A 27,765-nucleotide genomic window follows, 5' to 3' on the forward strand; every position below is an offset into this window, starting at 1 on the left:
CGTGACAGCAACGTCCTTCACTGATTGCAATACACTGGAAGGAGATGTGCCTTTCTTTTAATGTCCTGTTTTCTTTTGCGTCTCCCTTGAGAGACAAACAAAAATGCGTCCATATGTTTGTCTGTACAGAGGCGGTGGGAGCCAAAAGGAAATGACTAAAATAGGACGTCAGCCCAACGTTAAGCAGGGACATTCAAGGCCGTGGATCTCATTGCACTGTATATTTACAGCCTTGGGTGAGATAAACAGATTAATACATTTCATAGCATTCTCAGAGTATTTTCCCCACCTGCCAAAAAACATCTCCCACCCCCACCACCACTGCATGGATCCCTGTGTGTTTGCCATATGCTCTTTTGTAAAGCAGCTAGCCGGAATAATCAATGTTTTCTGCCCGGAGGATGGGAGAAAATAAACAAAAGGTCAGTGTTGAGTCCCTGAGAGGGCGGAAGAATCTATCTGGTGATGGGCCTTACCACAGTCACGACCTCCAGGTCCTTCAGATAGGTCCTCTCTGTGGTCAACAGCTCCTTGGCAATAAAGTAGGCCTTGTCGGTGGGGAATCTCTGTGAAAGGAAGAGGACAGAGTGTTAAACTGAGCAGAGACAACACAGTAAGCTGTAGACTGTGTCTTGGGTATTTTTTTCACATTTTGTGTCATCAATTCCAGTGTTAAGACATGTAGCCCAGTTATAGTACATCACATTTTGTACAGTGTTCACAACACTGGTCCCTGTGGGTAGTTATTTAGGCCAGGTAATCTGGGTCCTCTGCTATTTTAGGTACCATGTGACTGTAGCCTCTTTGAAGCTGGTTATGCTAACTGGAGATTTAAAACCACAATGACGTCCACACAGCAACTGACAACAATCCCTCTCTAGTTCTAATCCTTTAACGGGGGCCCTCTCTGGACCACAAACCTTCCTCCGAACCTCGTCTTCATCGTCGGTGCGCACGCTTCCGGCATCGTTGAGCAGGGGGCTGGTAAGGGGGGAGGGCTGCCGACCGTCCGGACTGTGACCACAGAGCTCGACCGGCTTCTGACCATTGACCATGCCCTGGGAGTTACCGGAGGAGACAGAGAGATGGGGGCTGTTGGACACCACTCCTGCTGTAGCGAAGGAGAGGGGGATGAGAAATGAGGAAGAGTTAGAGACAAACAAGTTCAATTACAGTCATATACATCTTACAGTATTGTCCCAGGGATAATAATGAGAGCTAAATTGGGGGATGTGCCTTGCCTGTAGCTAGTTACTGTAGCTACTTGCATCCAGACAAGAGTCACCCATGACTCATTCTGCTGCCCAGACAGCTCTAGTGCTCTTCTCTCTCTGTAATGTCTGCCATTTCAGCATGATACCATCAGGATTACGCTGCTGTTGGGTTGAATACAGTATTATGAATGACTGGAATCGCTTACCTAAATCAACTACACTGCCACTAGGATGTTCACTAGGGACACTTGATTGCATACTTGCCCACTACCGTCTCCTGTCCTCTGATAGCACCACGTTGGCATGGACAGAACAATGATTAAACCAGCAACATCTCTGGTGAACACCTTACAGACGCCACGATACTACATTCTACAATGGAGGGGACAGCTGTGACAACAAGCACCACGGGAATACCAAACACGGACTACATGAACACAGCCACGAGACACACACACAAATGAGTGTATATGAAAAAACACACACTATAAACACACACACACATACACGTGTACATTTAACAGAGCTACGCTACATCTACGACAGCACAGGAGGATGAGGATGGGACTAGGGTCTAAAAACAGTCACGAGACAATGTCGAGGGGGGGGGGGGGGTGGTCTTTATAAAAGAAGATTCCGGAGTCCCACTTCATAAAGGTCAACTTTATTGACACTAGTGCACAACCGTATACAAGGTTAAAAAGTGTAGAAAGTCTCCCGGGAAAAAGAGAAGATCCGGTAAAATCAGTATCAGAGCCCAGTGAGTGTCAAAGCAACATCAACACGAGACCGTAGCAAACAGTGTGTGACGTGAAGTGAGTAAAGAGAGCGAGTGAGTGAGAGAAAGAGGGAAAGAGAAACAAGTCAAGTTGGAATTTACAACATGCATATTCTGGGACTTGTCTAATAGTACCTGTAGAGGTCACAGTGCACAAAGAGCTTCCCAGAATAATCTCTCTATTGCAGTATTACTACGGATACCACTTTGCTAATACTTCATTAAGACAGTCAGTTGCTTTAGAGGGAGCATACCGATTGTACACTCCCAGCTATATTATACAAATCAATTGTGTCAATCGTAGGAGCAGCACAATCTGCAGAAGAAGCATTTTGTCTCCCACGCGTTGTAAAATTGAACTTAAATCAAATGTTTAATGGGTGAGCAGTAATCATCGTAACGTAATGCACATTGTCGTCTCAGATGGATCAAATTACACCTCGCTGCTGAAAGTGCTACTGGCTTGTCTGATGTGAGTGATATCTGCCTGGTGAAATGTTACAGCAGGTAGGAGTGAGGTGAGGGTACATACATCGTGAAACAGCCAGGGCAAGAAAGCATCAACATCATGCCTGAGCCCTGGGTTAGCTTCTTGGACATGCAATGGAACCAAGCGCGGTCGAGACTAGCACACACACACAAGCCTGGCCTATAGAGCCATGAGTTTAAGCCTGGCACACAATATATTACTATATTATATTACTATAGAGTAGGTGTAGTGAATGTGTTGGTATCGAATACAAATCATGATCCGAAATATCAGCCGTGTGCAACAGCCCAACGCCACAGAGCCATAAGACAGTGCTTGGTGTACCTGACAGGGTTCTCCTTGCCTGCAGTGATCCAGCGACCAGCACTACTCTCACACTGTTCCCTCTCACACTTAACCTGGAAGTCATCAATGAGTCAGGTAAAAACAACATTGTGTTATTATTTACAGTTTATATTAATTTTGGACCATGTTAATAAATAGGACCAATATCATAAAACGACACGATAGACAATAAATACTCTGTACACGTGGATAAAGCCCAAGCCTAGAAGAGTCTCAAAGATCCTAGACTAGCAGAAGCCCGTGGCATTGACGGATGAGCTGAGAGATTGAGACGCTGCCCTTAAATTGCCTTTCAGACACATAACATGCAGCACATACTGAAACCTGCCTCCGTGTTCCCAGCGTATTCCCTGGTTCCTGTCATCCTGAACAGAGTCATTTCTCAACTCCCCAGTCCTACATTCTAGTCCTCTGTACTCTCTGCTGACAGTCACCAGGACCACTGCAGTAAAGGAGACCCAGTTTAACCCCTTTTCTCGTCACACAGTCAGTTACAGAACAGCAAGACATCAGGACAGTACAGGAACAGGTTCACATGCTTTCAGAGCAGGGAAATAGAGACAAGGTGAGATTTAACCCTTTAAGTGTTGCATGCTGACAGAACAGAAGTGTTTCAAATTGGACAAGGAAATTCGGGAAAAATAAATAAAAAAATTAAAAGCATTATAAGGTCAATAAATCCTTAATCAAAATTATACACTGCAAACAAATGACAAGGAGAATGAAGCAAAAAGCAAAAAAAAAAAATTGGGGACAGCAAGAAAACAAATAAAACACAAAAGTGCAGAGTAATTTTGTTAGGGAAAAATGGCTACCTTTGCAATGCTGGAGGAAAAGAACAAATCAGTGAGATAAGTATACCCCTGGAGTTCGCTGAACAATAGAGAATGAACGCTTACAAGAGATGTTTAGGTAGACAAGGAGAAGAAGAGATGCCAACAGTGGGCATCAGAGCCATATTATACCACCAACACCTGAGGTCTCACACACACACACACTCTCTTAGGTCTAATAAAACATGCCTAAAACCCACAGAGAATTGCTTTTCTGGACAACTAGTACTAGCACTGTCCAGTAGTACTAAGTGGGTATGGATATCTGCTGGTATGACAAGTCTTAAAAATAACGTTCCTTCGTTAAAACGGATGTTCGCCAGAACAAACTACGTCTATGAAAAATTGTGGCTCTGTTTGCATATATATATATATATATATATATAGTCAACAGTAGTTAGCTGAATTTCAATCCGTTGAGTATTTGTACAGAACACAGGGTTACTGTAAACATAGTGAATATGAAATGAGGAGTTGGGACGTGCTGCAGGCGAACTGGAAGCTTTCTCAGCACCAAACAAAGACATGACCGACTTCTCTCACTACGGACACCAATTAGATATCGACCGCATGTACAGTACAAGCAAAACCCACGTCTATAGTCAATACTATTGTGCCCTCCTAAGCAACTCCCTAAATATCAACAATTAATCAGACATAGAACATTAACACAGAACATTACAAGGAAACTGCCTGTCTGTCTCCTCTATTTCTAGGCACAGTATACTCAACACGAACCAATCCATCACAAAAGTCTACAGATACGATCATAACGATTACAAAAGCAATACAAGTGCATATACAGTACCGTATAAAACGTAAACCAACTCCCCCATCGACATGCTATCAAACAACAACATATTGTCAATTTACAGAATGGATGTTATATCAGCGATGGGCGACTCCAGTCCTTGGGCGGGAGTGATGTCACACTTTTCTCCCCATCCCTAGCAAAACACAGCTGATTCAACTAATTGCGTTCTAAACTGAAGATCATGATTAGTTGATTATTGGAGTCAGGTGTGTCAGCTGGGGCTGGGGCAAAACTGTTACACCAATCAGGCCCCCCGAGGACTGGAGTTGCCCGCCCCTGTGTTATATGAAGACACAAGACGGCATTAGACAGAGCATTGGAACCCTCCGACAATCAATAAACCCTACAATGCATCATCGTAGACGGAGTGTGAAAAGATAATTCCCTCGACTACATCCCAAACATTCAGCTACAGAGCATCAGGGTGTTTGAAACCCTCACCGACCACTGCATTTCATCCATGCAGTGTTTGTTCAAAGGACTTGGCACTAGAAAACGATAATCTCTCTAATTCAGAACCACCTGGTGTGTGCAGACACCAATACAATCCGAGAAGACATGAAAGGTTAACCCCCTAAGGGTAGAAGAGAACAGAGAGAGCCTTCATCCCTCTCTCCCTCAGTTAAAGGGCAGAGCGACCCAATGGGAAACAGAGTGTCAGGCTGGCTCATGGTTGAGCGTACTCTACTGTATGCTCAGCACAGCGACAGAGGAGTGTGAAGGGGGTTAGTAGCGCCTTGTCTTAAACCCTCCTAAGCAACATCTGTCCCTCCACACAAACTGGCATAGCTATCACCATCTACCACGCTAACCATCCCATCTTCTCTCAGACCCAACGCTACCCTACCCTGCCTATAGGGCAGGTCTCTGGACTTCTTTTCTCAAGGCTAGCCTAACAGCTGAACACTTGAGCCCCATCCTCGTCACTAAAATTAAGGCAGCCATCTTCCTCCAACTCCTCATCCAGCTGGAGGCTACCGAAGGAGTATTTGTTCCTGGGCATGGGGGAGGAGTTGACCCCCATGGCCATGGGGTTACCATAGGTCAGCGGGTGGCTGCTGGAGCTGCCCGTGGTGGTCTCGGTCTCCGAGTCACTGGACTCAGTGCCACTGCTGGTGGAGCCGTCAATCATCTGAACAGCCCCTATGTGGTCTACGCCACCCCGGCTGTACAGCTTCTGTAAGGGGCTGGGCTTGGGCTGGCCGGGGGCAGACAGGCCATTGGCCATCATACGGCGCTCCAGAGCAGCCATGCGCTCGTTGCGGGAGACGACAGGTCGGGGATCGTGGGAGGGCGTGGAGGTGGCCTGCTGCGGGCTCAGGACGAAGGGGTCAGTGTCGGAACGGTTACGCATGTTGTGGAGCTTCTGTAAGTGTGGCGAGCGGGCCACGATGGGTGAGTAGCTGCCGTAGTTTGGCGGGGCCTGGCCCTCATCTCGGGGCCCCCCAGGGCCCCCCCGGGCGTTAAAGCCCCCGTGACCCGGTTCGTCCCAGCGCGGGAGCCGGGAGCCGTAGCCGTTCTGATCGGCGTGGCTGAGCGAACCTGTCCGGTGGAAGCTGCTCATAACGGGGCTTGACGTGGTGCTCTTAGAGCCTAACATATGGCGGACTGTCAGGGGGCTGCTGCTACGCTGATCCCCAATACCACGACCCCCCAAATCCTCCATCATAGTACTATGGAGAGGGCCACGTGGCGGACCCCCGCCGAAGAACGACAGGTTTCCCGACTCATCTAATGCACGGCTCATATTGAGGGGGGGTTTTGGGGAGGGAGGGGTCTCCATGTACCTCATCCTACCCAGAGCGATTTCTCGCTCGTTTATACTGCCACGGCGGGGGCCCGCCACCTCCTCCCCATAGCTCTCATTAGGGTGAGACCTGGTAACCCGGCCCTTGGCCACGTCGTATTCACTATCTATATCACTGCAGTCAATGTAGGGGATGGAGGAGCTGCTGCCCTTAGCGCCCCGGGAGGCTGGACCTGTGTTCAGATGTTCTGGGTGGGGCTGCCTGGCTGGGCCTGGTTCTGCCCCGGGGCCTGGCCTTTCCTCGCTGTGTGCCCCATTCCTCTGGCTGGAGGGGCTGCTTCTGGTCCGCAGGGCCGATGGGTCTTCGGCGCTCACCAACACGGACTCCTTCCAGTGACGGCGTGGCGGAGAGTCCACTATGTCTCCTGGAGCACGGCTCACACTCTGTGGCGTACGGAGACGGGAGAAGAGAGGGAAAGAGAGGGTTGAAGGTTATACTTGACAGTTAAACAAGGAAATAAGAGTTTTTGTGTTATGGACGAGTTAGTTATTCACTCCACTCAATTATTAACACTGTTCTACGCACTATATTTTTCATGTTCTAATCTTCCTAGGTGAAAACATGCTGGGTTGGCTAGCAGATAGATAGAGACGGTTCCACAAAGTGCCATTTAGTACACTAGCCTCGAAGGAGACACTGACTTCTTTTGGCACTTGAGGGCGGTGCGGGGAAGGCAGTGGAGACAGACGGCTGCTGCTGTGCTGGACCCGGCTGTGTTTCCTGAAGAGGAGACAGGGTGACAGAAAGTGAACATGTTATACAGCAAACCTTCGCACATCCAGTCTCTGTATAACTAGATATAAAAACACCGCCATTAAAGGGCTCTATTTTCACAAACCGACGGTTAATCTAAGCGCTGGCGCTGTGCATGTGTCGTAGGTATGGGGTGTGTCAGAATCGTCTTTGCTATTTTCACAGTCGTCATTACGAGCGCAATAGCTGGCGGTAGTGCGAAAGGGCTGGGTTTTGATGAATAAATAAGTTGTAGGTGTGACGAGGGCTTGGCCACTCACTGGCCAATCAAGGCCTCCATAGCTTAATAGGCATTTGCTTCAAGTTCTGTAGGTTATTAAGAGTTCATTTGGCTGGGGGCACGGAAAATTCTCATCCTAGTCCATTGTGGATTGATACTACAGTTTATTAAATAGCATAGGCTACAGTAACAAGTGATAACAACAACAACAAAAATCCTGTGTTTGCTCAATAGGTTTGGAATTTTAGCAGTCAGCATTGCACTTCTCCTCAAAAACAAAAAAACAGATAATGTATCTGTGAGGCATGTTCTGAATAAGCAAGATATAGCCTAGGCCTAGTTTTAATATGGCGTTATAGGACAGCACATTTTGAACAGCCTATGTTTGGAGAAGTGTGTCGTCGTTAACTGGACAAGAGGAGTTCTTTGGAAATGAGGATGGATGCAAACTGAATGGAGTATGCTCTGCCGGTAGGCCTGTGTGACTTGTGAATATTGAAAGCGTAGGTCAGCCAAAAATCTCACGAGTAGACCATTTAGAAAACTTTTATGTAAAGGCTCCTTGGCTAATAATTGGCCAGGATGAGAATCAAACCAAAACACATTGCTGTTAAACGAGCTTTCGTTATCGTAGGGTAGGGGTAGTCTAACAAAATGAATTCTTTTTTTAATCAAATGAAACGGAAAACAAGCCAATTGTTACAGGGGAATAACTTCAATGTTTCTGAATACGAGGGTCACCGGGTTATCACTGGTTCCATGACGGGCATATAGCCGACATGGAGGGGATTGTAAGCACATCCAAAATAAGAGGAGCAGGCTAAAATCATTGAATAACCTACAGTTGAAGTGGGAAGTTTACATACACTTAGGTTGTAGTCATTAAAACTGGTTTTTCAACCACTACTCAAATTTCCTGTTAACAAACTATAGTTTTGGCAAGTCGGTTGGTACATCAACTTTGGGCATGACAAGTCATTTTTCCAACAATTGTTGACAGACAGATTATTTCATTTATAATTCAATGTATCACAATTCCAGTGGGTCAGAAGTTTACATACATGTAGTTGACTGTGCCTTTAAACAGCTTGGAAAATTCCAGAAAATTGTTTTTGACTTCAGAAGCTTCTGATAGGCTAATTGACATAATCTGAGTTAATTGGAGTTGTACCTGGAGATGTATTTCAAGGCCTACCTTCAAACTCAGTGGCTCTTTGCTTGACATCATGGGAAAATCAAAAGAAATGAGCCAAAACCTAAAAAAAAACAATTGTAGACCTCCACAAGTCTGGTTCCTCCTTGGGAGCAATTTCCAAACGCCTGAAGGTACCACATTCATCTGTACAAACAATAGTACGCAAGTATAAACGCCATGGGACCACACAGCCGTCGTACCGCTCAGGAAGGAGACGCGTTCTGTCTCCTAGAGATGAACGTACTTTGGTGCGAAAAGTGCAACTCAATCTCAGAACTACAGCAAAGGACCTTGTGAATATGCTAGAGGAAACAGGTACATAAGTATCTATATCCACAGTAAAACGAGTCCTATATCGACATAATCTGAAAGGCCGCTCAGAAAAGAAGAAGCCACTGCTCCAAAACTGCCATAAAAAAAGCCAGACTACGGTTTGCAACTGCAAAATAGGGACAAAGATCGTACTTTCTGGAGAAATGTCCTCTGGTCTGATGAAACAAAAATATAACTTTTGGCCATAATGACCATCGTTATGTTTGGAGGAAAAGGGGGGAGGCTTGCAAGCCGAAGAACACCATCCCAACCGTGAAGCACTTCACAAAATAGATAGCTTCATGAGGATGGAAAATTATGTGGATATACTGAAGCAACATCTCAAGACATCAGTCAGGAAGTGAAAGCTTGGTCGCAAATGGGTCTTCCAAGTGGACAATGACCCCAAGCATACTTCCAAAGTTGTGGCAAAACGGCTTAAGGACAACAAAGTAAAGTTATTGGAGTGGCCACCACAAAGCCCTAACCCCATCCTATTGAAAATCTGTGGGCAAAAAGCGTGTGTGAGCAAGGAGGCCTATAAACCTGACTCAGTTACACCAGCTCTGTCAGGAGGAATGGGCTAAAATTCACCCAACTTATTGTGGGAAGCTTGTGGAAGGCTACCCGAAACATTTGACCCAAGTTAAACAATTGAAAGGCAATGCTACCAAATAATTGAGTGTATGCAAACTTCTGAACCACTGGGAATGTGACGAAAGAAATGAAAGCTGAAATAAATCACTCTACTATTATTCTGACATTCCACATTCTTAAAATAAAGTGGGGATCCTAACTGACCTAAAACAGGGATTTTTTTTACCAGGATTAAATGTCAGGAATTGTGAAAAACTGAGTTTAAATGTATTTGGCCAAGGTGTATGCAAACTTCCGACTTCAAATGTATATGGATAAAAATGGGATTTCCACTCCCTGTTTTGCTGCTGCCAAACTTGATCATTTAATAAAGCTTTGGTGATGAGAAGGGGATGCTATGCTTGGTTTTTAAATCAAATGAAACAGGATTTTTACATTTCTAAATACGAGGTTTATGGGCACTAAAAGCACATCTCTTGTGCATATAGGTACTGTGCGTCACGGCTGGATAGGCTGTGCTTCCGCTGTCAAAATCCTAACCAACCCCGTTACTGCGAACACCAGCTTTCGGTTGGTCTTCATTTATTTCTGTAATCAGCTTCAACTTTGCTGCTTCTATCGATGTAATTGTCGGCATAATTCCCAATCCCCCATATATATATATATATATATATATATATATATATATATATATATATATATATATATATTTTAAAATATATATTATTTTAAATATATATACACAGTCCAGTTAAAGGTTTGGACACTATTCCTTCAAGGGTTTTTCTTTATTTATTTTTTACTATTTTCTACATTGTAGAATAATGGTGAAGACAACAAAACTATGAAATAACAAACATGTAGCAACCAAAAATTATTATACAAATCAAAATATATTTTATATTTGAGATTCTTCAAAGTAGCCACCCTCTTCCTTGATGACAGCTTTGCACACTCTTGGCATTCTCTCAACCAGCCTCATGAGATAGTCACCTGGAATGAATTTCAATTAACAGGTGTGCCTTGTTAAAAGTTAATTTGTGGAATACCTTTCCTTCTTAATGTGTTTGAGCCAAACACTTGTGGTGACAAGGTAGTGGTGGTATACAGAAGATAGCCCTATTTGGTAAAAGACCAAGTCCATATTATGGCAAGAACAGTTCAAATAATCAAAGAGAAACGATAGTCCATCATTACTTTAAGACATGAAGGTCAATCTGGAAAATGTCAAGATCTTCAAGTACAGTCGCAAAAACCACTAAGCGCTATGATGAAACTGGCTTTCATGAGGACCGCCACAGGAAAGGAAGACCCAGAGTTACCTCTGCTGCAGAGGATAAGTTAATTATAGTTACCAGCCTCAGAATTTGCAGCCCAAATAAATGCTTCAGAGATCAAGTAACAGACACATCTCAACATCAACTGTTCAGAGGAGACTTTGTGAAATCAGGCCTTCATGGTCAAATTGCTGCAAAGAAACCACTACTAAAGGAACCCAATAATAATAAGAAGAGACTTGCTTGGGCCAAGAAACACATGCAATGGACATTAGATCGGTGGAAATCTGTCCTTTTGTCTAAGGAGTCCAAATTTGCAATTTTTGGTTCCAACTGTCGTGTCTTTGTGAGACGCTGAGATCATCCAGTCACCTACTCTGCATGTGTGGTTAATTTAAGGACAAAAAATTGACGGCTATCCCATATAAATTGCAAAATAGTTGGGAAGAGATTTTCAATGTACCGATTCCAAAACAACAGTCTCAAAGTCAACAGCGAAGAGGCGACTCAGGGATGCTGGCCTTCTAGGAAGAGTTCCTTTGTCCAGTGTCTGTGTTCTTTTGTCCATCTTAATCTTTAAAAAAAAAACATTATTGGCCAGTCTGAGATATGGCTTTTTCTTTGCAACTCTGCCAAAAAGGCCAGCACCCTGGAGTCGCCTCTTCACTGTTGACATTGAGACTGGTGTTTTGCGGGTACTCTTTAATGAAGCTGCCAGTTGAGGACTTGTGAGGCTTCTGTTTCTCAAACTAGACACTAATGTACTTGTCCTATTGCTCAGTTGTGCACCGGGTCCTCCCACTCCTCTTTCTATTCAGGTTATAGCCAGTTTGCGCTGTTCTGTGAAGGGAGTAGTACGATATCTTCATTTTCTTGGCAATTTCTCCCATAGAATAGCCTTCATTTCTAAGAACAAGAATAGACTGAAGAGTTTCAGAAGAAAGTGCTTTGTTTCCGTCCATTTTTAGCCTGTAATCGAACCCACAAATGCTGATGCTCCAGATACTCAACTAGTCCAAAGAAGGCAAGTTTTATTGCTTCTTTAATCAGAACAACAATTTTCAGCTGTACTAACAATTTCAAAAAGGTTTTCTAACGATCACTTAGCCTTTTAAAATGATAAACTTAGATTAGCTAACACAACGTGCCATTGGAACACAGGAGTGATGGTTGCTGATAATGGGCATCTGTACGCCTATGTAGATATTCCATACAAAATCTGCCGTTTCCAGCTACAATAGTCATTTGTGACCCCAAACCTTTGAACGGTAGTGTATATATAACATTCTATTGGTTTTGTATAATCATTTCTGAAATATCCCCACCGGCGCATACTGAAATTGGCACTTCGGCGCACGTTAAGGACACACCTCCGATATTACCACCCATCCCATATCAGCGCAAGCGAGCTAATATAAGACAGGTAAATTACCAGTCCTGGCACTAGGGTATGAAAACAGAAGAATTGACAATCGCGCTGGCTTAACGTCAGCCAAAAATAGAGACCTAAGTCTTTACCTTTCAAAGGGAATCTTCTTAAACTCAGAATCCTTCACGTAATCAATCACCTGCTTCTGGGTCCGACCGCTGCAGTGAGAAAAGTAGCAAGGGAGATGATTGAGGTCAGTGAACTTACAACAGAGCTGGAGCAGCTTTGTCCGGGTGACAGTTAGTAAATGAGATTCAGACTGAGGTACTGACTGGTTCTTCATCAAACCTGCTATATCCTGCTATATGTGTCATGAGAGACTGCTTTATTATTGTGTGGCCCCAGGGGCCCTCGAGGGGCCAGCTTGTCTACCTGAATCTGAAGGAGGAGCCTCGGGTGAAGAGGACAGGCTTGGGTTTGGGTTTGGGCTCCTCGAAGAGGCGGAAAAAGGCGTGGTATTCCACACAGATCTTCCAGAAGACTTTACAGCAGTCCCTGCTACCCATCAGGAACTCCAGAGTGTCCTGGTAAGAGCTCTGCTGCAGGGTGGGACAGATATAGATGTAACACACATCAATGCAAAACACTTAGGCATTGGTAATGATTATCATTTTAAATTCTTATAGTCTATGGCCAGGTGACTTACGTTCAGGTCTGGCCTGAGCTTGATGAGAAACCGCTTCCGTTTGAAGCTCAATTTGCGCACTTTGGACCAGTTGAAGGCATTGATCTTGGTGTGTCCCTGCAGCCGATGTAGAAGTTCACACAATGGTTTAACATGGCGTGTGCCATGCAATAAAAGCCAGCCTGTTCGTCTTAATAATCCTGTCATCAAACATCAGCTCCACATTCCTCAAATAGAACTAGCTCTTAATCCCAATAGATTTGTGAACAGAGAAACTGTCACATGTCAAAAGCCTGTCAAACTCAATTCCACTTCAAAGAGCAATTGAAAAGCAGAACAGCTGCAAGCAAGTGTGGCATAACCAAGCTGGTTAATCATTTAAACGACCCATTTGCCATTACACCATCCACATCAAACATTTGGATCAAACATCCTGTACGTTTCTAATTATAAACAGCAGTCTACAAATCCTCTAACTCCATCCAGCTCTACTCTGTGTTGACCTGTAAAGTAGTGCCGGTCACCTGAAAGACCAGGACACCAGTGTGCGCCACGGCCAGGCTCAGCTTGCTGCCCTCGCGGTCCTTGGCAGGATGCAGTCTCACTCCGTACAGCTCCAGCCTGCGTGCCACCTCCAGCAGCTGGTAGTCCGACTCTGCTGGCGTCTGACCCCTACAAGCACACAAACAATAGCCTGCGTCAAGTCTCATGTAAGTCTCATAGGCCTCTCAAAGGACATGTCCCAAATGACACTCTATTCCCTTTATAGTGCCCTTCTTTTGACGCAGTCTCACACAAGTCTTTTATGAGTTTCACAATCACGGCAAGGTGGAGATGAGGTGGGATGCGTCAGAATTCAAAGAGGTCAACAAACGGTTACATTTCACATCCATTTTGAGCTTCTGAACCTGGCTGCTCTAAATCAAGAACTGTACTTTAAATCGGAATAATATCTACCACCAAATACATAGTCCTATATGTTCTGTAAATGTGGTGAGAGACCAAGCCACAAGCCAATCTGTGTTCCCACATTCAGCTGACACCACACACCACCGAGTTCTGGGTAGAAACGAAGTTGCATAGTACCTCATTTCCCTAATTCTTATCTGTGAAAAAGCTTTCCTGTTTCCTGTGTGCTGTAGTTAATTAGAGATTTAACTCTGGCCATGGCTCCCTGCCAGGAGAACTGTGGTTAGTGTTATCAGCTGAAAAGACCGAAAAGAAAAAGAACAAGCCGGGGAGGACAGTCAAATCTAACGGAGCTCCTTTCATCTTGTCAGCTGCCTGGTGATCTCCCGCCTCTGCCGTGACACCAGTGTAGCGTGGAGGACTGGGGGGTGAGGGAAGGGCTGACCATGTCCTCCTGGCACATGTTTAGAGCCAGTCAGCTGCAACGATGAGGACGACACCGAGGGGATTGTGGGATATGGAAGCCTTCCACCGTGTGTTCTCCCTGGACTACAGAACTATCCAATTAGGAAAGAGATTATAGGGGGAAAAAATACTGGGAGTAGGAGAAGCTACAGTGAGTGAGTTCAAGCAACCGTTTCCCTTGTGCCAACCTGTCAGCTGACTAGACAGGAGAGACACAACAATGGAAATCCAAAGTTGTTAGCTGTTTTCCATGCTGAAGTCTGGTGCGGTGTGTTGCTCATTAGGCTGTGATCCGAGTAGATTCCAGACCTTTTCTGGGGACCCAAACGGGGTTGCTAATAAAGCAGACATTCACACATGCACCTCCAGGCCCTAACCGCTCAACCAGCCCAGGGGGCTTTGCCTTGTCTAAACATGACGAAGAATGCCATGTCAGTTAGCACACTGGAACAAAGCCCTCTATTCATTCAGTGGCGAGTTTCCCCGACTGTGTCATCTGCGTATTAAACATTGCCTTGGAAAGTATAAGGGTCTTTCACGACCTTTTCCTGTTCAGAGTGGACCTGAATAATGCCTGCACACAGCTCAGTGCAGACAAACCAGTTATAGAGGAGTTACTCACACATTCTTGGAGTGGAACTCCATGATCCTGTCGATCAGAGCCACCTGGTCTGGAATGTAGCTGTTGTTGAGGAGGTGCTGCCGACTCTGGCTCTCCTCAAAGTCCCCAATCTCAGCTGGAGGACAAAGGGTTAATGTTATGACATTGTATTACATTGTGTGCAGTGTATCTGCAACACCGCAGGTTGATCATTTGGATCATTCGCTTACATCCCTAAATAGAACCGATGAGAATAGATTCAATGGAATACATCCTCATCTGTGTCTCTTCCCTCTAGAATCACACTTTGACAGCTCCCTCTAGCATTAGAATCCTGGCAGGCTGAGGAACGGATGACTTTTCAAAAATACTTTCTCAAGAGTGTTTTCTGGGGAGGGTCCTGACACGTTTGGTTATTCTGAAGCCGTCCGTCTTTCCAGATTTCATTCAGACGAGGACTATAAAAAGGTATCCATGGCAACACACTGATTGTCAATTTGGGATGCTGCACCACATCCTGGTCGGCACATTTTGAAGACGGCACGAGCAACACAACGTGTTTCCCTACACATCCATCTTCTCTACTGACCCTGTGGTCCACTAAGCCATAAAGTAACAGAGAGACGTACACTGGATAATATGGGAGACCAGCAGGGCCGCGCTACTGTCGTTGCAGGCCAGACGTCCACAGGCAAGGTCATGCTTGACTTGCAGGGCGAAGAGGTACCTGAACAAGACGGTACAACGAGACAGGTTAGAACAGAGTCAACAGGATGACTGTGGCTGTGTGTGGTTAACATCAGAAAACCTGTCAGACGACAACGCAGGAGGGAGCAGCCTCAAAAAGGAAACACTTGGAGGTGATCCCAGCTTGCCAAATACGATCTATAACACAACAGGTTCAGAAAGACAGCTTCTTGGCACATGCATGTCACCACACCTGGAAGTACTGACTGTTGACTGACCCCTTACGATTGCATCATAGTACAGTACAACCCCCCCAAAAACTGCATTTAACAAAGACAACTGGACTGCAGAGCAACAGTCTTGTCTATGGATAAGCGGCCTTTCGTTACCCATCCAACATCAACTGTAACCTTCTGTAGGGTCAAGGAATTAATGATAGAATGAGAAAATATACATCAGAAAAACATTAGTCTTAAATGAAAATAACCAGCACCATTTCAAGGTGCTACATTAAAAACCTGGCAGGTTTAAAACATGGACGGCGTGAATTATATGTCCGAGGCAGAAATAAATCTGCTGGGAGGCTGGAACACATTAGTCACTTCTGAATTAGCAGTTATATTCTGTGACATCGCAGTCGTTTCCACACACAGATCTGACCCGAGAATGACTTACTCTAATGGAAAGACTGCATAATATGCCAGCTGATAGCCTGCTGTGTGCTGTGCAGTCAGCCTTATACGACTTCATGCACTGACAGCTCGTCAGCTGAATACAAATTCCAATTATTAAGCACCTGTAGATTAGGAAATCTTATAGCTGAGCCTTGTAGACTGAAGGTTCCTCTGAAATGGTGGCTGGTATGTTGCTGGTTAAAACTCCCGTGGTTTAATAGGCTTCTTCCTGTTTAGTCTTACCTAGTCAGTTCCTCCAGTAGTTGGGTGTGGTCAGGGGGGAAAAACTTCACCACAAATCGCAGGACTGTGTGCTTGGGCCCTGTGGGTGTGAGATCATGGCATGGTTATATAGGTAGAGTCACAGCCAAGACAATACAAATGACACATTCTAAAATCAGGGAGATTCCTATCATAGAATTAGGATTTAGAATCTCTATGATTCCTTCCGATACTCTACTTCACTCAGACCTGAATCTGGGTTCTCTCACACTGATCATAGCAAGGAAGAAGTGCATTGGCTCTTGCGCACCACATGTCCTCATTTGTAGATGAGCAGACCAGTCTTTTATAAGACTTCATGAATGTTTTATGACTGGAGATGTAAACATTTAACAGCAGAGCCTCCGACTGGAAGGAAGATGGTCTCTGTGTGTGATTAAGTTTGCTCAGATGAGACGTGGTTTTGAGAAGCCACAACTAAATGAATTCGCCGAGCTGTCTCCTTTCAAAGACATTTAATGTTCCCATGTTTTGGCTTGATTCATTTTCTTCTGTTAGCAGCAACAACAACAGTGTTAGCTGAAGCAAATTAAGACTGAACTGTCCATTGTTTGCCGTGTAAAAGTGTGTAATGAAGTCTGGGTTACTTACGTCTCAGCTGCTTGACTATTGGCTTAAGGAGGTCTAGCCAAACCTGTGAAGAGAAGGAAGACAAACGTCCCTTAGTCGGCATAGAGATACGAATTTAAAGCTTCTACACTTAGACAAAGAAACAACCTTCCCGTCTAGTCGGGAAACAACCCCTGTCGTACTGTGTTTTTGTCTTCCCTCACCATCATCTTGTGGTGGTCTTGGTACTCTAGGCTGAAGTAGTCCCCTTCAACGAGGTTCAGGTGGGTACACACCAGGTCAAACACCACCTTGCCAGAGGCTCTTTGCTGTAAAAGACATAGAAACAGACATGGGTAAGTTACAGAAATACATGGTGCAGTAGTGATTGTCTTTTGACTGTAAGGCGGGCTGGCTGGCATTCACTAGCTCAACCATTCAATGAGCAATGTGTACTTGGACTAAGGATGATATTGTCCCCCCCCTGGTTTCAAAGACTCATTCTGACATTTCACTGGAAATCCCCTCAGCAAACTCCATCTGCAAGTCTAATCAAGGACCAACGAGCATCAGAGCACATTCCGGACTGGGTCTCATCATCCCTCTAGGACTTAGGGGTTTAGGAGGAATGGCACAGACAAACAATAGTGACATTTGCAGTAGTGACTGAGTGTCGTTTGACTGACTGGATGGATAGTGGGTGGCTTCATAGAAGCCATATCCTGGTTGACTAACGCGCCACCACCCCCTCTCTTTTCACTCCCAGGTTCTAGATGATTGCTCAAAGCATCTCCCTCCCTCTACGGAGGCCCAGGGGTTGGGACACTGAGGATCAGACAGACAGGGGGACGAGTCTGTCCCTGTGACTTTGTTCTGAATTACAAGCGTCACCGTGGGGACTGTCGATGGCACAGTGCTCTTTGAAGCTGATCTACTGGCAGCCCGGCTCACCTAGGAGGTCCATTCCTCCACGACAACACTTTGAAGTCTCCGTCTGAGTCAGTCATCTGGCTGTTTTTCACCCACTACTTCTTTTCCAATCCCAGGGGAACATACACAGCCGACACCAAAGCAACCCCAAATAGCAGCCCTGCCTTTATAGAAGAAAACCTTCCTCATTTAGAGGCACAAAGGGATGTCAGGGACTGCAGTTTAAAGCCACAACTCCTATTAGAAAACTCCTAAGACGACTGAAGCATGGCAGAGAGGAAGGGAGTGGAGCCGTTTAGCCAGGCTGCATTCTTCTGGCTGATTTTCACCGGAGCAGAACGTAGCACAGTTATTCCAGTGTTTATAGTAACAGTCCCACCCTGTCTACACTCTCAGAAAAAAAGGTGCCATCTAGAACCTAAAATCTTCATCGGCTGTCCCCATAGGAGAACCCTTTGAAATAACCTTTTTTTGTTCCCTTTTGGTTGCATGGATCGCAGAAGGTTCTACTTAGAACCAAAAAGGGTTCTCCTATGGGGACAGCCGAAGAACACTTTTTTCTAAGAGTGTAGGATAATGACCTAGCACCAATTGAGACTGACTGCTTCCACCCTTCTGCACCCCTCCCCCCTCTCCTACTCTACTGGTGGGAGGAGCTATAGGTGGACGGGCTCATTGTAATGGCTGGAATGGAATTAATGGCATGGTATCAAACACATCAAGCATATGGAAACCACGCTCGACTACGTTCCACTGATTACATTCCAGCCCCCCCCCCCCCCCACACACTCTAGTCTCTATACATCCTCCACCCACGACGTACTCCTCTCCTTCTCCACCAAGTGCTATCCCTCTCTAAGGGCAGTCATTGAAACTAAGGCCTTCTCTACTTCCTGGATTATATAGTGACCTCTTCCAATCACAAGTGGGCAACCCACATAACTAACCAATGGGAAATGTTTTCCATTATTACACTCACTTATATCAGTGTTCATTAAACAGTTACTTGCATCACCAGCATAATAATCCATTCAACAGGAGTGTCCAAAAGAAGCATCAACACAGCTTCCCTCTCCATAGGTTCCCTGCTTTATCTCTCCCTCCAATACTCTCCCTTCTGACTGCGGCATGTAGGGAGCTCTGGGCACCACCACATAGGACCAGCTGTTTCCATATGGCGGAAGGGTGGTGGGTGAGACCACAGGGGAGCAGGAGGCTAGAGGACACAAGAGCAGACACCAGCCAAACAACCACCCACACTGCTGCCTGCCTGCCAAGGCCGTGCTGCTGCAGAACCAACCAGCCGTAAACCAGCAGTGTCAGAACTCTCCACAGAAAAACAGTCATAGGCCTAGTTTTAATACAGAGAGGAAATCTAAGTCAGTAGCCTGGGTTTTCTGTACTTAGTACTATAACATAGTGCAACACTTGTTCCTGGAGAACAAGGAGGAATCCAGTGGGACAGAGTCAAGGATAGAAATTCAAAGTAGAGTAGGGTAGGGTACAGTAGACTGGAGTAGGGTGGGGTACGGTAGAGTAGGGTAGGATGGGATAGGGCAGGGTGGACTGGGGTAGGGCAGGGTGGAGTACAATAGAGTGGGGTGGAGTTGGGTGGGGTAGAGTACGGTAGAGTAGGGTGGAGTAGGGTAGGATAGGGTGGAGTAGAGTGGTTAGAGTAGGGTAGGGTGGGGTAGAGTAGGGTAGGGTGGAGCAGTGTAGGGTGGAGTAGAGTGGTTAGAGTAGGGTAGGGTAGAGTAGGGTAGAGTGGAGTAAAGTAGAGTGGTTAGAGTAGGGTAGGGCGGAGTAGAGTGGGTAGAGTAGAGTAGGGTAGGTTGGAGTAGAGTGGGTAGGGTAGAGTAGAGTAGGGTAGAGTAGAGTAGAGTAGAGTAGAGTAGGGTGGAGTAGAGTAGGGTGGAGTAGAGTAGGGTGGAGTAGAGTAGGGTAGGATAGGGTGGAGTAGGGTAGAGTAGGGTGGGGTACGGTAGAGTAGGGTGGAGTAGGGTAGGATAGGGTGGAGTAGGGTAGGATAGGGTGGAGTAGAGTGGTTAGAGTAGGGTAGGGTGGGGTAGAGTAGAGTGGTTAGAGTAGGGTAGGGTAGAGTAGGGTCGGGTGGATTGGAGTGGGTAGAGTAGAGTAGGGTGGAGTAGAGTAGAGTAGGGTAGGGTAGGTTGGAGTAGGGTAGAGTAGGTTGGGTAGAGTAGAGTAGGGTAAGGTAGGGTGGAGTAGGGGAGGGTAGGGTGGGGTAGGGTGGAGTAGAGTGGGTAGAGTAGGATGGGGTAGGGTAGAGTAGAGTAGGGTTGTGTGGAGTAGAATAGGGCGGGTTAGAGTAGGGTAGAGTAGAGTAGGGTAGGGTGGGGTAGAGTAGGGTAGAGTAGGGTGGAGTAGGGTTAGGTAGAGTAGGGTAGAGTAGGGTAAGGTAGAGTAGGGTAGGGTAAGGTAGGGTAAGGTAGAGTAGGGTAGTAGGGTAGGGTAGGGTAGAGTAGGGTGGAGTAGGGTATGGTAGGGTAGGTTGGAGTAGAGTGGGTAGAGTAGAGTAGGGTGGAGTAGAGTAGAGTAGGGTGGAGTAGAGTGGGTAGAGTAGGGTAGGATAGGGTGGAGTACGGTAGAGTAGGGTGGGGTACGGTAGAGTAGGGTGGAGTAGGGTAGGGTAGGGTGGAGTAGAGTAGAGTGGTTAGAGTAGGGTAGAGTAGGGTCGGGTGGATTGGAGTGGGTAGAGTAGAGTAGGGTGGAGTAGAGTAGAGTAGGGTAGGTTGGAGTAGGGTAGAGTAGAGTAGAGTAGGGTGGGTAGAGTAGAGTAGGGTGGGGTGGAGTAGGGTAGAGTAGAGTAGGGTAGGTTGGAGTAGGGTAGAGTAGAGTAGGGTAGAGTAGAGTAGGGTGGGTAGAGTAGAGTAGGGTGGGGTGGAGTAGGGTAGGGTGGAGTAGGGTAGGATAGGGTGGAGTAGGTTAGGGTAGGGTAGGGTGGAGTTGAGTAGAGTAGAGTAGGGTGGGGTAGAGTAGGGTAGGGTGAAGTAGGGTAGGGTGGAGTAGGGTAGGGTAGAGTAGGGTGGAGTAGAGTAGGGTGGAGTAGGGTAGGGTAGAGTAGGGTGGGGTGGAGTAGAGTAGGATGGGGTAGAGTAGAGTAGGGTAGAGTAGGGTTAGGTAGAGTAGAGTAGGGTAAGGTAGAGTAGGGTAGGGTAAGGTAGAGTAGGGTAAGGTAGAGTAGGGTAAGGTAGAGTAGGGTATGGTAGAGTAGGGTATGGTAGAGTAGGGTGGAGTAGGGTATGGTAGAGTAGAGTAGGGTAGGGTATGGTAGAGTAGGGTAGGGTATGGTAGAGTAGAGTAGGGTAGGGTATGGTAGAGTAGGGTAGGGTAGAGTCGGGTAGGGTAGAGTAGGGTAGGCTAAGGTAAAGTAGAGTAGGGTAGAGTAGGGTAGGTAAAGAGTAGGGTATGGTAGAGTAGGGTATGGTAGAGCAGGGCAAGGTAGAGTAGGGTAGGGTAAGGTTCAGTAGGGTAGGGTGGGGTAGAGTTGAATAGGGTAGGCTAGAGTAGGGTAGAGTAGGGTAGGGTGAGGTAGAGTAGGGTAAGGTAGAGTAGGGTAGGTAGAGTAGGGTAGGGTAAGGTAGAGTATGGTAGATTAAGGTAGAGTAGGGTATATTAGAGTAGGCTAGAGTAGGGCTAGGTAGAGTAGGGTAGAGTAGAGTAGGGTAGGGTAGAGTAGGGTAGGGTAGAGTAGGGTAAGGTAGAGTAGGGTAGGGTAGGGTAAGGTAGAGTAGGGTAAGGTAGAGTAGGGTAGTAGGGTTGAGTAGGGTAGGGTAGGGTAGACTAGCAGAGGGCCTGATTAAAAGCAGAGGCACAGTGCAGTAATAGTCCTGCCATCTGCGACCGCCAGCACAATAAGAACCCCAGTCATTAATGAAGCACATGAGTCACAGTGACTGATCATTGCCAAGGCACAGCCACCATCACTCTGCATACAGTACAGTAGTACACAGCCTGCTCTGCTGATAAGATACACACACATTGCTTTCTCTCACATGTGCGCACAGACATGCACATTGAGACAGACACACAACCACACACACACCTCTTCCGGGAGCACACATGTTCACTGCACACACACATTTCTCTCCCAGGGTACACAAACACATACTATCTGGTCCCATCCCCATGGCACAGAACTCACTATCAAAAAAGGTCCCACTACATCAGCAAATATCACACTTGGCAGCTGACATTTCTATCGTCCTCTACAGTTCCAGGAGAATGTCACAAATCACTCTGCTTTGGGCCTTCATCTAAGGAGCTTTTCAGATGCTTTGCACAGTAATGCCAGTGTCAATCCGATTTCAGCCCATCTCTGTATACCAATTGTAGCCAGACATCCTGGAAAGCTGTGTCTAGATTGAACTTATTTGAACCCGGTCTCATCGGATGTTAGCAGTGTTTATATGTTCCAGCGGAGGCATGTACTTCTCGGTAAACTGACCTCTACATGCTCCAGCTGACAGGAGAGGGGTAAACAGAGATGACAGTGTCTGCACTCATGTCTGCTTGTGTTGGTGGTCACAACCAAACCCAGGCCTCCTCCCTCTCCTCCGCCTCTTTGCTGTTTGTAAACATGCTGTCAGGTGTTTGGCTTTGTACCTCTCCCTCTCTTGCGTCTCTCCAGTCTACCCCCGCAGAGTACATTGTACGGTCCACCTCCCCCACCATGAGCCAGCCCACTGCACACCAAACCTCTCCTGGGGGGGGGGGGTCCCACACACACTCCATAGACAGGCAGGCATGGAACAAAGGGGGTCATGCCTGGTTAGAGATGAGAGACACTAAGCAGGTCTGAGGGTTGAGGTCCCCCCCAGACTTCATGCTGTGGACTGGGTCTGCCAGGGTCTCCTAGCTGGCCAGGCCTGGCTGTGTGTGGAGACTGGGGATCCAGGCAGCTGGCCACAGCACAGAGCAGCATCTGGGAAGCCAGACACAGTGAAACTGCACTGGGCACTGAGAATGGTTTGTTAGATTATTCCTATGTCTTTTTCTCCATTTGGAAAAACTAGGTCGGGCTGAGATCAGAGGCTTGGTTACAGGACAGAAGCAGATGCATTCCCATTCGGTGACTCCTTGTGGTGCTTTCATTTCAGATCTGAAGAGGGAGGAGGCAGTCTCTGAGGCAGTGTGTTCTCTCGCTCTCTCCACCTCTGTTGTTTTTAACTGCGCCGCTGCGCTAAGTAATACCATATGTACGCATCACGACATCATCATATAGAGAGGATTAAAGTAGGGATCAAAATCACCACTACTTCGATTTACATAACAAATCATGTAACGGCAAAGATCATCTGACATGCCGATCGCATGCATTAGCCTGTTCATTGTCCGTCCCATCCACACAGTAAAGGCGATAATGTCGCCATGCTAATGTCACTGCAATAGCCAAAAGACATCCAAGATCCAAAAGAGACTGTATGTGTGTGTGTGCGCGCGCGCGCGCATGCTTGTGTGAGTATCAAGACTGTAAGCAAGGAACAGGGCCGAGAAGTGAGTGACTGATCATTGAGATGCAGGTCATGTAGGAGAGCCCAGAGCTCAGGGTGACTTTATTGCAGCAGGAGCCTAAGACTGACAATGGGGGGAAGAAGGAGACATCACCAGGGCTAAGACTTTCAAACTACTTCCTCACAAAAAATCACACCATATGTACACCCGCTTAGAAATGTCCTTGTTTTTGAAAGATAAAACACATTTGTTGTCCATTAAAATAACATCAAATTGATCAGAAATACAGTGTAGACATGGTTAATGCTGTAAATGACTAGTGTAGCTGGAAACGGCAGATTTTTTTAAATGGAATGTCTACGTAGGTGTACAGATGCCCACTATCAGCAACTATCACTCGTTGTGTTAGCTAATCCAAGTGTATCATTTTAAAAAGACGAATTGATCATTAGAAAACCCTTTTGCAATTATGTTAGCACAGCTGAAAGCTGTTGTTCTGATTAAAGAAGCAATAAAACTGGCCTTCTTTAGACTAGTTAAGTATCTGGAGCATCAGCATTTGTGGGTTCGATTACAGGCTCAAAATGGCCAGAAAAAAAATAACTTTCTTATAAAACTTGTCAGTCTATTTTTGTTCTGAGAAATGAAGGCAATTCCATGTGAGAAATTGCCAAGAACTGAAGATCTTGTACTACTCCCTACACAGAACAGCGCAAACTGGCTCTAACCAGAATAGAAAAGTGGGAGGCCCCGAATTACAATTGAGCAAGAGGACAAGTACATTAGATTGTTTAGTTTGAGAAACAGACATCTCTCAAGTCCTCAACTGGGAGCTTCATTAAATAGTACCCGCAAAACACCAGTCTAGAAAACAACATTTACAACATTAACAATGTCTACACTGTATTTCTGATCAATTTGATGTTATTTTAAGGGACAAAAAAATGTGTTTCTTTCAAAAACAAGGACATTTCTAAGTGGCCCCAAACTTTTGAACGGTAGTATATACAGTGCCTTGCGAAAGTATTCGGCCCCCTTGAACTTTGCGACCTTTTGCCACATTTCAGGCTTCAAACATAAAGATATAAAACTGTATTTTTTTGTGAAGAATCAACAACAAGTGGGACACAATCATGAAGTGGAACGACATTTATTGGATATTTCAAACTTTTTTAACAAATCAAAAACTGAAAAATTGGGCGTGCAAAATTATTCAGCCCCTTTACTTTCAGTGCAGCAAACTCTCTCCAGAAGTTCAGTGAGGATCTCTGAATGATCCAATGTTGACCTAAATGACTAATGATGATAAATACAATCCACCTGTGTGTAATCAAGTCTCCGTATTAAATGCACCTGCACTGTGATAGTCTCAGAGGTCCGTTAAAAGCGCAGAGAGCATCATGAAGAACAAGGAACACACCAGGCAGGTCCGAGATACTGTTGTGAAGAAGTTAAAAGCCGGATTTGGATACAAAAATATTTCCCAAGCTTTAAACATCCCAAGGAGCACTGTGCAAGCGATAATATTGAAATGGAAGGAGTATCAGACCACTGCAAAACGTTATGTTTGGCGTAAAAGCAACACAGCTGAACACACCATCCCCACTGTCAAACATGGTGGTGGCAGCATCATGGTTTGGGCCTGCTTTTCTTCAGCAGGGACAGGGAAGATGGTTAAAATTGATGGGAAGATGGATGGAGCCAAATACAGGACCATTCTGGAAGAAACCCTGATGGAGTCTGCAAAAGACCTGAGACTGGGACAGAGATTTGTCTTCCAACAAGACAATGATCCAAAACATAAAGCAAAATCTACAATGGAATGGTTCAAAAAGAAACATATCCAGGTGTTAGAATGGCCAAGTCAAAGTCCAGACCTGAATCCAATCGAGAATCTGTGGAATGAACTGAAAACTGCTGTTCACAAATGCTCTCCATCCAACCTCGAGCTGTTTTGCAAGGAGGAATGGGAAAAAATTTCAGTCTCTCGATGTGCAAAACTGATAGAGACATACCCCAAGCGACTTACAGCTGTAATCGCAGCAAAAGGTGGCGCTACAAAGTATTAACTTAAGGGGGCTGAATAATTTTGCACGCCCAATTTTTCAGTTTTTGATTTGTTAAAAAAGTTTGAAATATCCAATAAAATGTCGTTCCACTTCATGATTGTGTCCCACTTGTTGTTGATTCTTCACAAAAAAAGTTTTATATCTTTATGTTTGAAGCCTGAAATGTGGCAAAAGGTCGCAAAGTTCAAGGGGGCCGAATACTTTCGCAAGGCACTGTATGTGAGTATGTGAGTGAGTGAGTGAGTGAGTGAGTGAGTGAGTGAGTGAGTGAGTGAGTGAGTGTGTGTGTGTGTGTGAGTGATCTGGGATAGACAACCCTTACAGTAAGGGGGTGCGGTTAAAAAATAAGAGCTTAATTTACTTCAAGGGAGACTGTAAAAGTGTGTTATTTAGTGGATAAAATGCATGGATATTTTACTTGAAAAAGGATCATAGATAAGATCCCGACTCTTCCCACATTCCATCCCAAGCCCAAACCCCAAGCTGCGGATAAAAACACAGCGACATACAGTTTTTGCAAAAGTGGGGATCTGGCCGCCACAGCTGTCAAAGTCATTATGTCACAGCAACCAAACCTCTGAGGCTGGAGAGAAAAGCCATGACAGGAATGTCCCCAGGATTCAGAGGGGACTGGGGGGCTAAAGAGATTGAGGATGGCTTGATTTTTGTGTGTGGCTCCTCTCCCTCCATCCCTTGACTCTCCCCCTCTTTCTCCCAAACTGCCTCCATGGTGCCTGGCTTTAATGTGCTCGCCTTGGAGAAGACAGCTTGAAACATATTGATTTTTGCATATAATTGCATATAAGCATAATGAAGTGTCCTGTTGTGACCATTGCGCTGCAGAATGGAAAACAGTGCGTCACTGTGCTCTGAGAGTCTCCTACTGTTCATCTTAATGCTGCAAATCACCCAATTGATTTTACAGCCTTGCTTTGCCCTCTCTTTACAGAACACGTCAACAAAACACAGGGGAAGCTTAGACAGCATAGGCTACAACATTGGGGCAAAGCAAAAGGTTTGGGCACAACATTTAGCAATCTTGTGCTCCACATAACCATGACATTGTGTATATTCTACAGCTGGAGACCTCTTTCATGGCTGGCTTAGAGGATCATGGAAATAAACGGAGGGGCAGGGGGTTTCTGAGGAAGTTTGGAATTACTGAAAGGCTGGCCCTCTTTTCCCCTCTCGTCCCCCAATCCTTTTCAGCACACTTGAAATTCCGGCACCATGCTGCTTCGCTTAAAACTGTCAGCCACAAATATTCCCAAAGCCAGGGATTACTGTCACTCTGTGTAGGATGCTTTTCCCCAGCAGCAACTGACACTTTCCTCTTCTCCCACTCCAGATATGTCCAGAAAGTGACATACAACAAACAATGACATAAAATAATACAGAAAATGACAAGGAAATGTGCCGTGTTTTAAAATGGTATAATCCATCCTTAAAGGGAAACAGTGGAGGGACCCCCCCCCGGTTAGAGTTGTGTTGTTGTCATGACTCTTTCGCTGCTCTAGAGATAAGCATTTACAGTATGTCCCTTATCAAATAGAGGCAACATCATCACTTTGAGGTGATAAGATCCTATTACCAACATTGTCTTTGTAAAGAAGACAGACAGGAGATGTTTGTTTCAGCACTGTTAGCCTCCCCGCAGAACAAGCAAATCACATTCCATTAAATGGTCGATTAGCGAGTGATGCCCCATTAAAAAATGGTTTTCCTGAATATCTTCATCAGGTGCCATTGTTGTTACACCCTTTTAAAAAACGACTTTATGGGCTGATAGAATGCTGCTAAGCGTCAGTTGTTACAGGGGTGCCGTGAGGTGTTGTAATTGGACACCATAATAAATAGACAGCACCTCAGCTCCCACGAGGACCTGCGTGGCTCATGCACGGGACACGCCTCCAAGAGAAACAGCAGAGGACATCTCTGACCTCGTCCCGAAGTTCATAAAGCGCCTCAGAGTGAGAGTGCGGATCTCGGATCGGGTCACCCCTGTCCACGTAATCTCATTCGTTATGAATGAAAAGGTTAAACTGATCCCAGATCTGCACTCCTACTCTCAGAGTCTTCATGAACATGGGCACTGGTTTTAAACACACCACAGTACAGTACTTGAGAGCCAAGGCAATCAATAAGATAATTGACAGATTAATGAAGTGCTCAAGGATCTCAACATCATTAAAAGGTGAATGTGCTGTTTAAAATGTTGCGCACGATCCAGATCTGCATACAAACACACAACAAAAAGTTGATTCGGATGTCATTTGATATCATATATTGTTGATGGTCCAATCTCATTTGACCTTTAAACCACACAGTATCTCAGGACAGAACACTTTGTTAGATCTGGAGAGCTGCGTTGAATGATAGCATTTTGGAAAAGGCCCAATACAGATAATCTCAGATCAGCCATACAGCCAGCCCAGCA

General features: G+C 45.6%; 1 protein-coding gene across 8 annotated transcripts in view; it reads right to left on the bottom strand.

The window, feature by feature from the left end:
- Nucleotides 1-27,765, bottom strand: part of farp1 (FERM, RhoGEF (ARHGEF) and pleckstrin domain protein 1 (chondrocyte-derived)) — a 107,495-nt gene that overhangs the window by 13,910 nt on the left and 65,820 nt on the right. For 2 of the 8 annotated variants that reach the window (XM_036974534.1, XM_036974533.1), the window contains exons 3-15: nucleotides 17,082-17,186; nucleotides 16,900-16,942; nucleotides 16,270-16,348; nucleotides 15,295-15,392; nucleotides 14,687-14,801; nucleotides 13,215-13,362; nucleotides 12,712-12,807; nucleotides 12,438-12,604; nucleotides 12,155-12,223; nucleotides 6,906-7,002; nucleotides 6,455-6,665; nucleotides 921-1,111; nucleotides 477-566 (exon numbers count right to left, since the gene is read on the bottom strand). In XM_036974534.1, the coding sequence (XP_036830429.1) occupies nucleotides 477-566; nucleotides 921-1,111; nucleotides 6,455-6,665; nucleotides 6,906-7,002; nucleotides 12,155-12,223; nucleotides 12,438-12,604; nucleotides 12,712-12,807; nucleotides 13,215-13,362; nucleotides 14,687-14,801; nucleotides 15,295-15,392; nucleotides 16,270-16,348; nucleotides 16,900-16,942; nucleotides 17,082-17,186 (1,509 nt within the window). The remainder of the gene's footprint in view (nucleotides 1-476; nucleotides 567-920; nucleotides 1,112-6,454; nucleotides 6,666-6,905; nucleotides 7,003-12,154; nucleotides 12,224-12,437; nucleotides 12,605-12,711; nucleotides 12,808-13,214; nucleotides 13,363-14,686; nucleotides 14,802-15,294; nucleotides 15,393-16,269; nucleotides 16,349-16,899; nucleotides 16,943-17,081; nucleotides 17,187-27,765) is intronic. The other 6 variants (XM_036974536.1, XM_036974538.1, XM_036974541.1 and 3 more) reach the window with 6 other exon arrangements.

Source organism: Oncorhynchus mykiss, chromosome 3, assembly GCF_013265735.2.
Source record: "Oncorhynchus mykiss isolate Arlee chromosome 3, USDA_OmykA_1.1, whole genome shotgun sequence".
Classification (NCBI taxonomy): domain Eukaryota; kingdom Metazoa; phylum Chordata; class Actinopteri; order Salmoniformes; family Salmonidae; genus Oncorhynchus; species Oncorhynchus mykiss.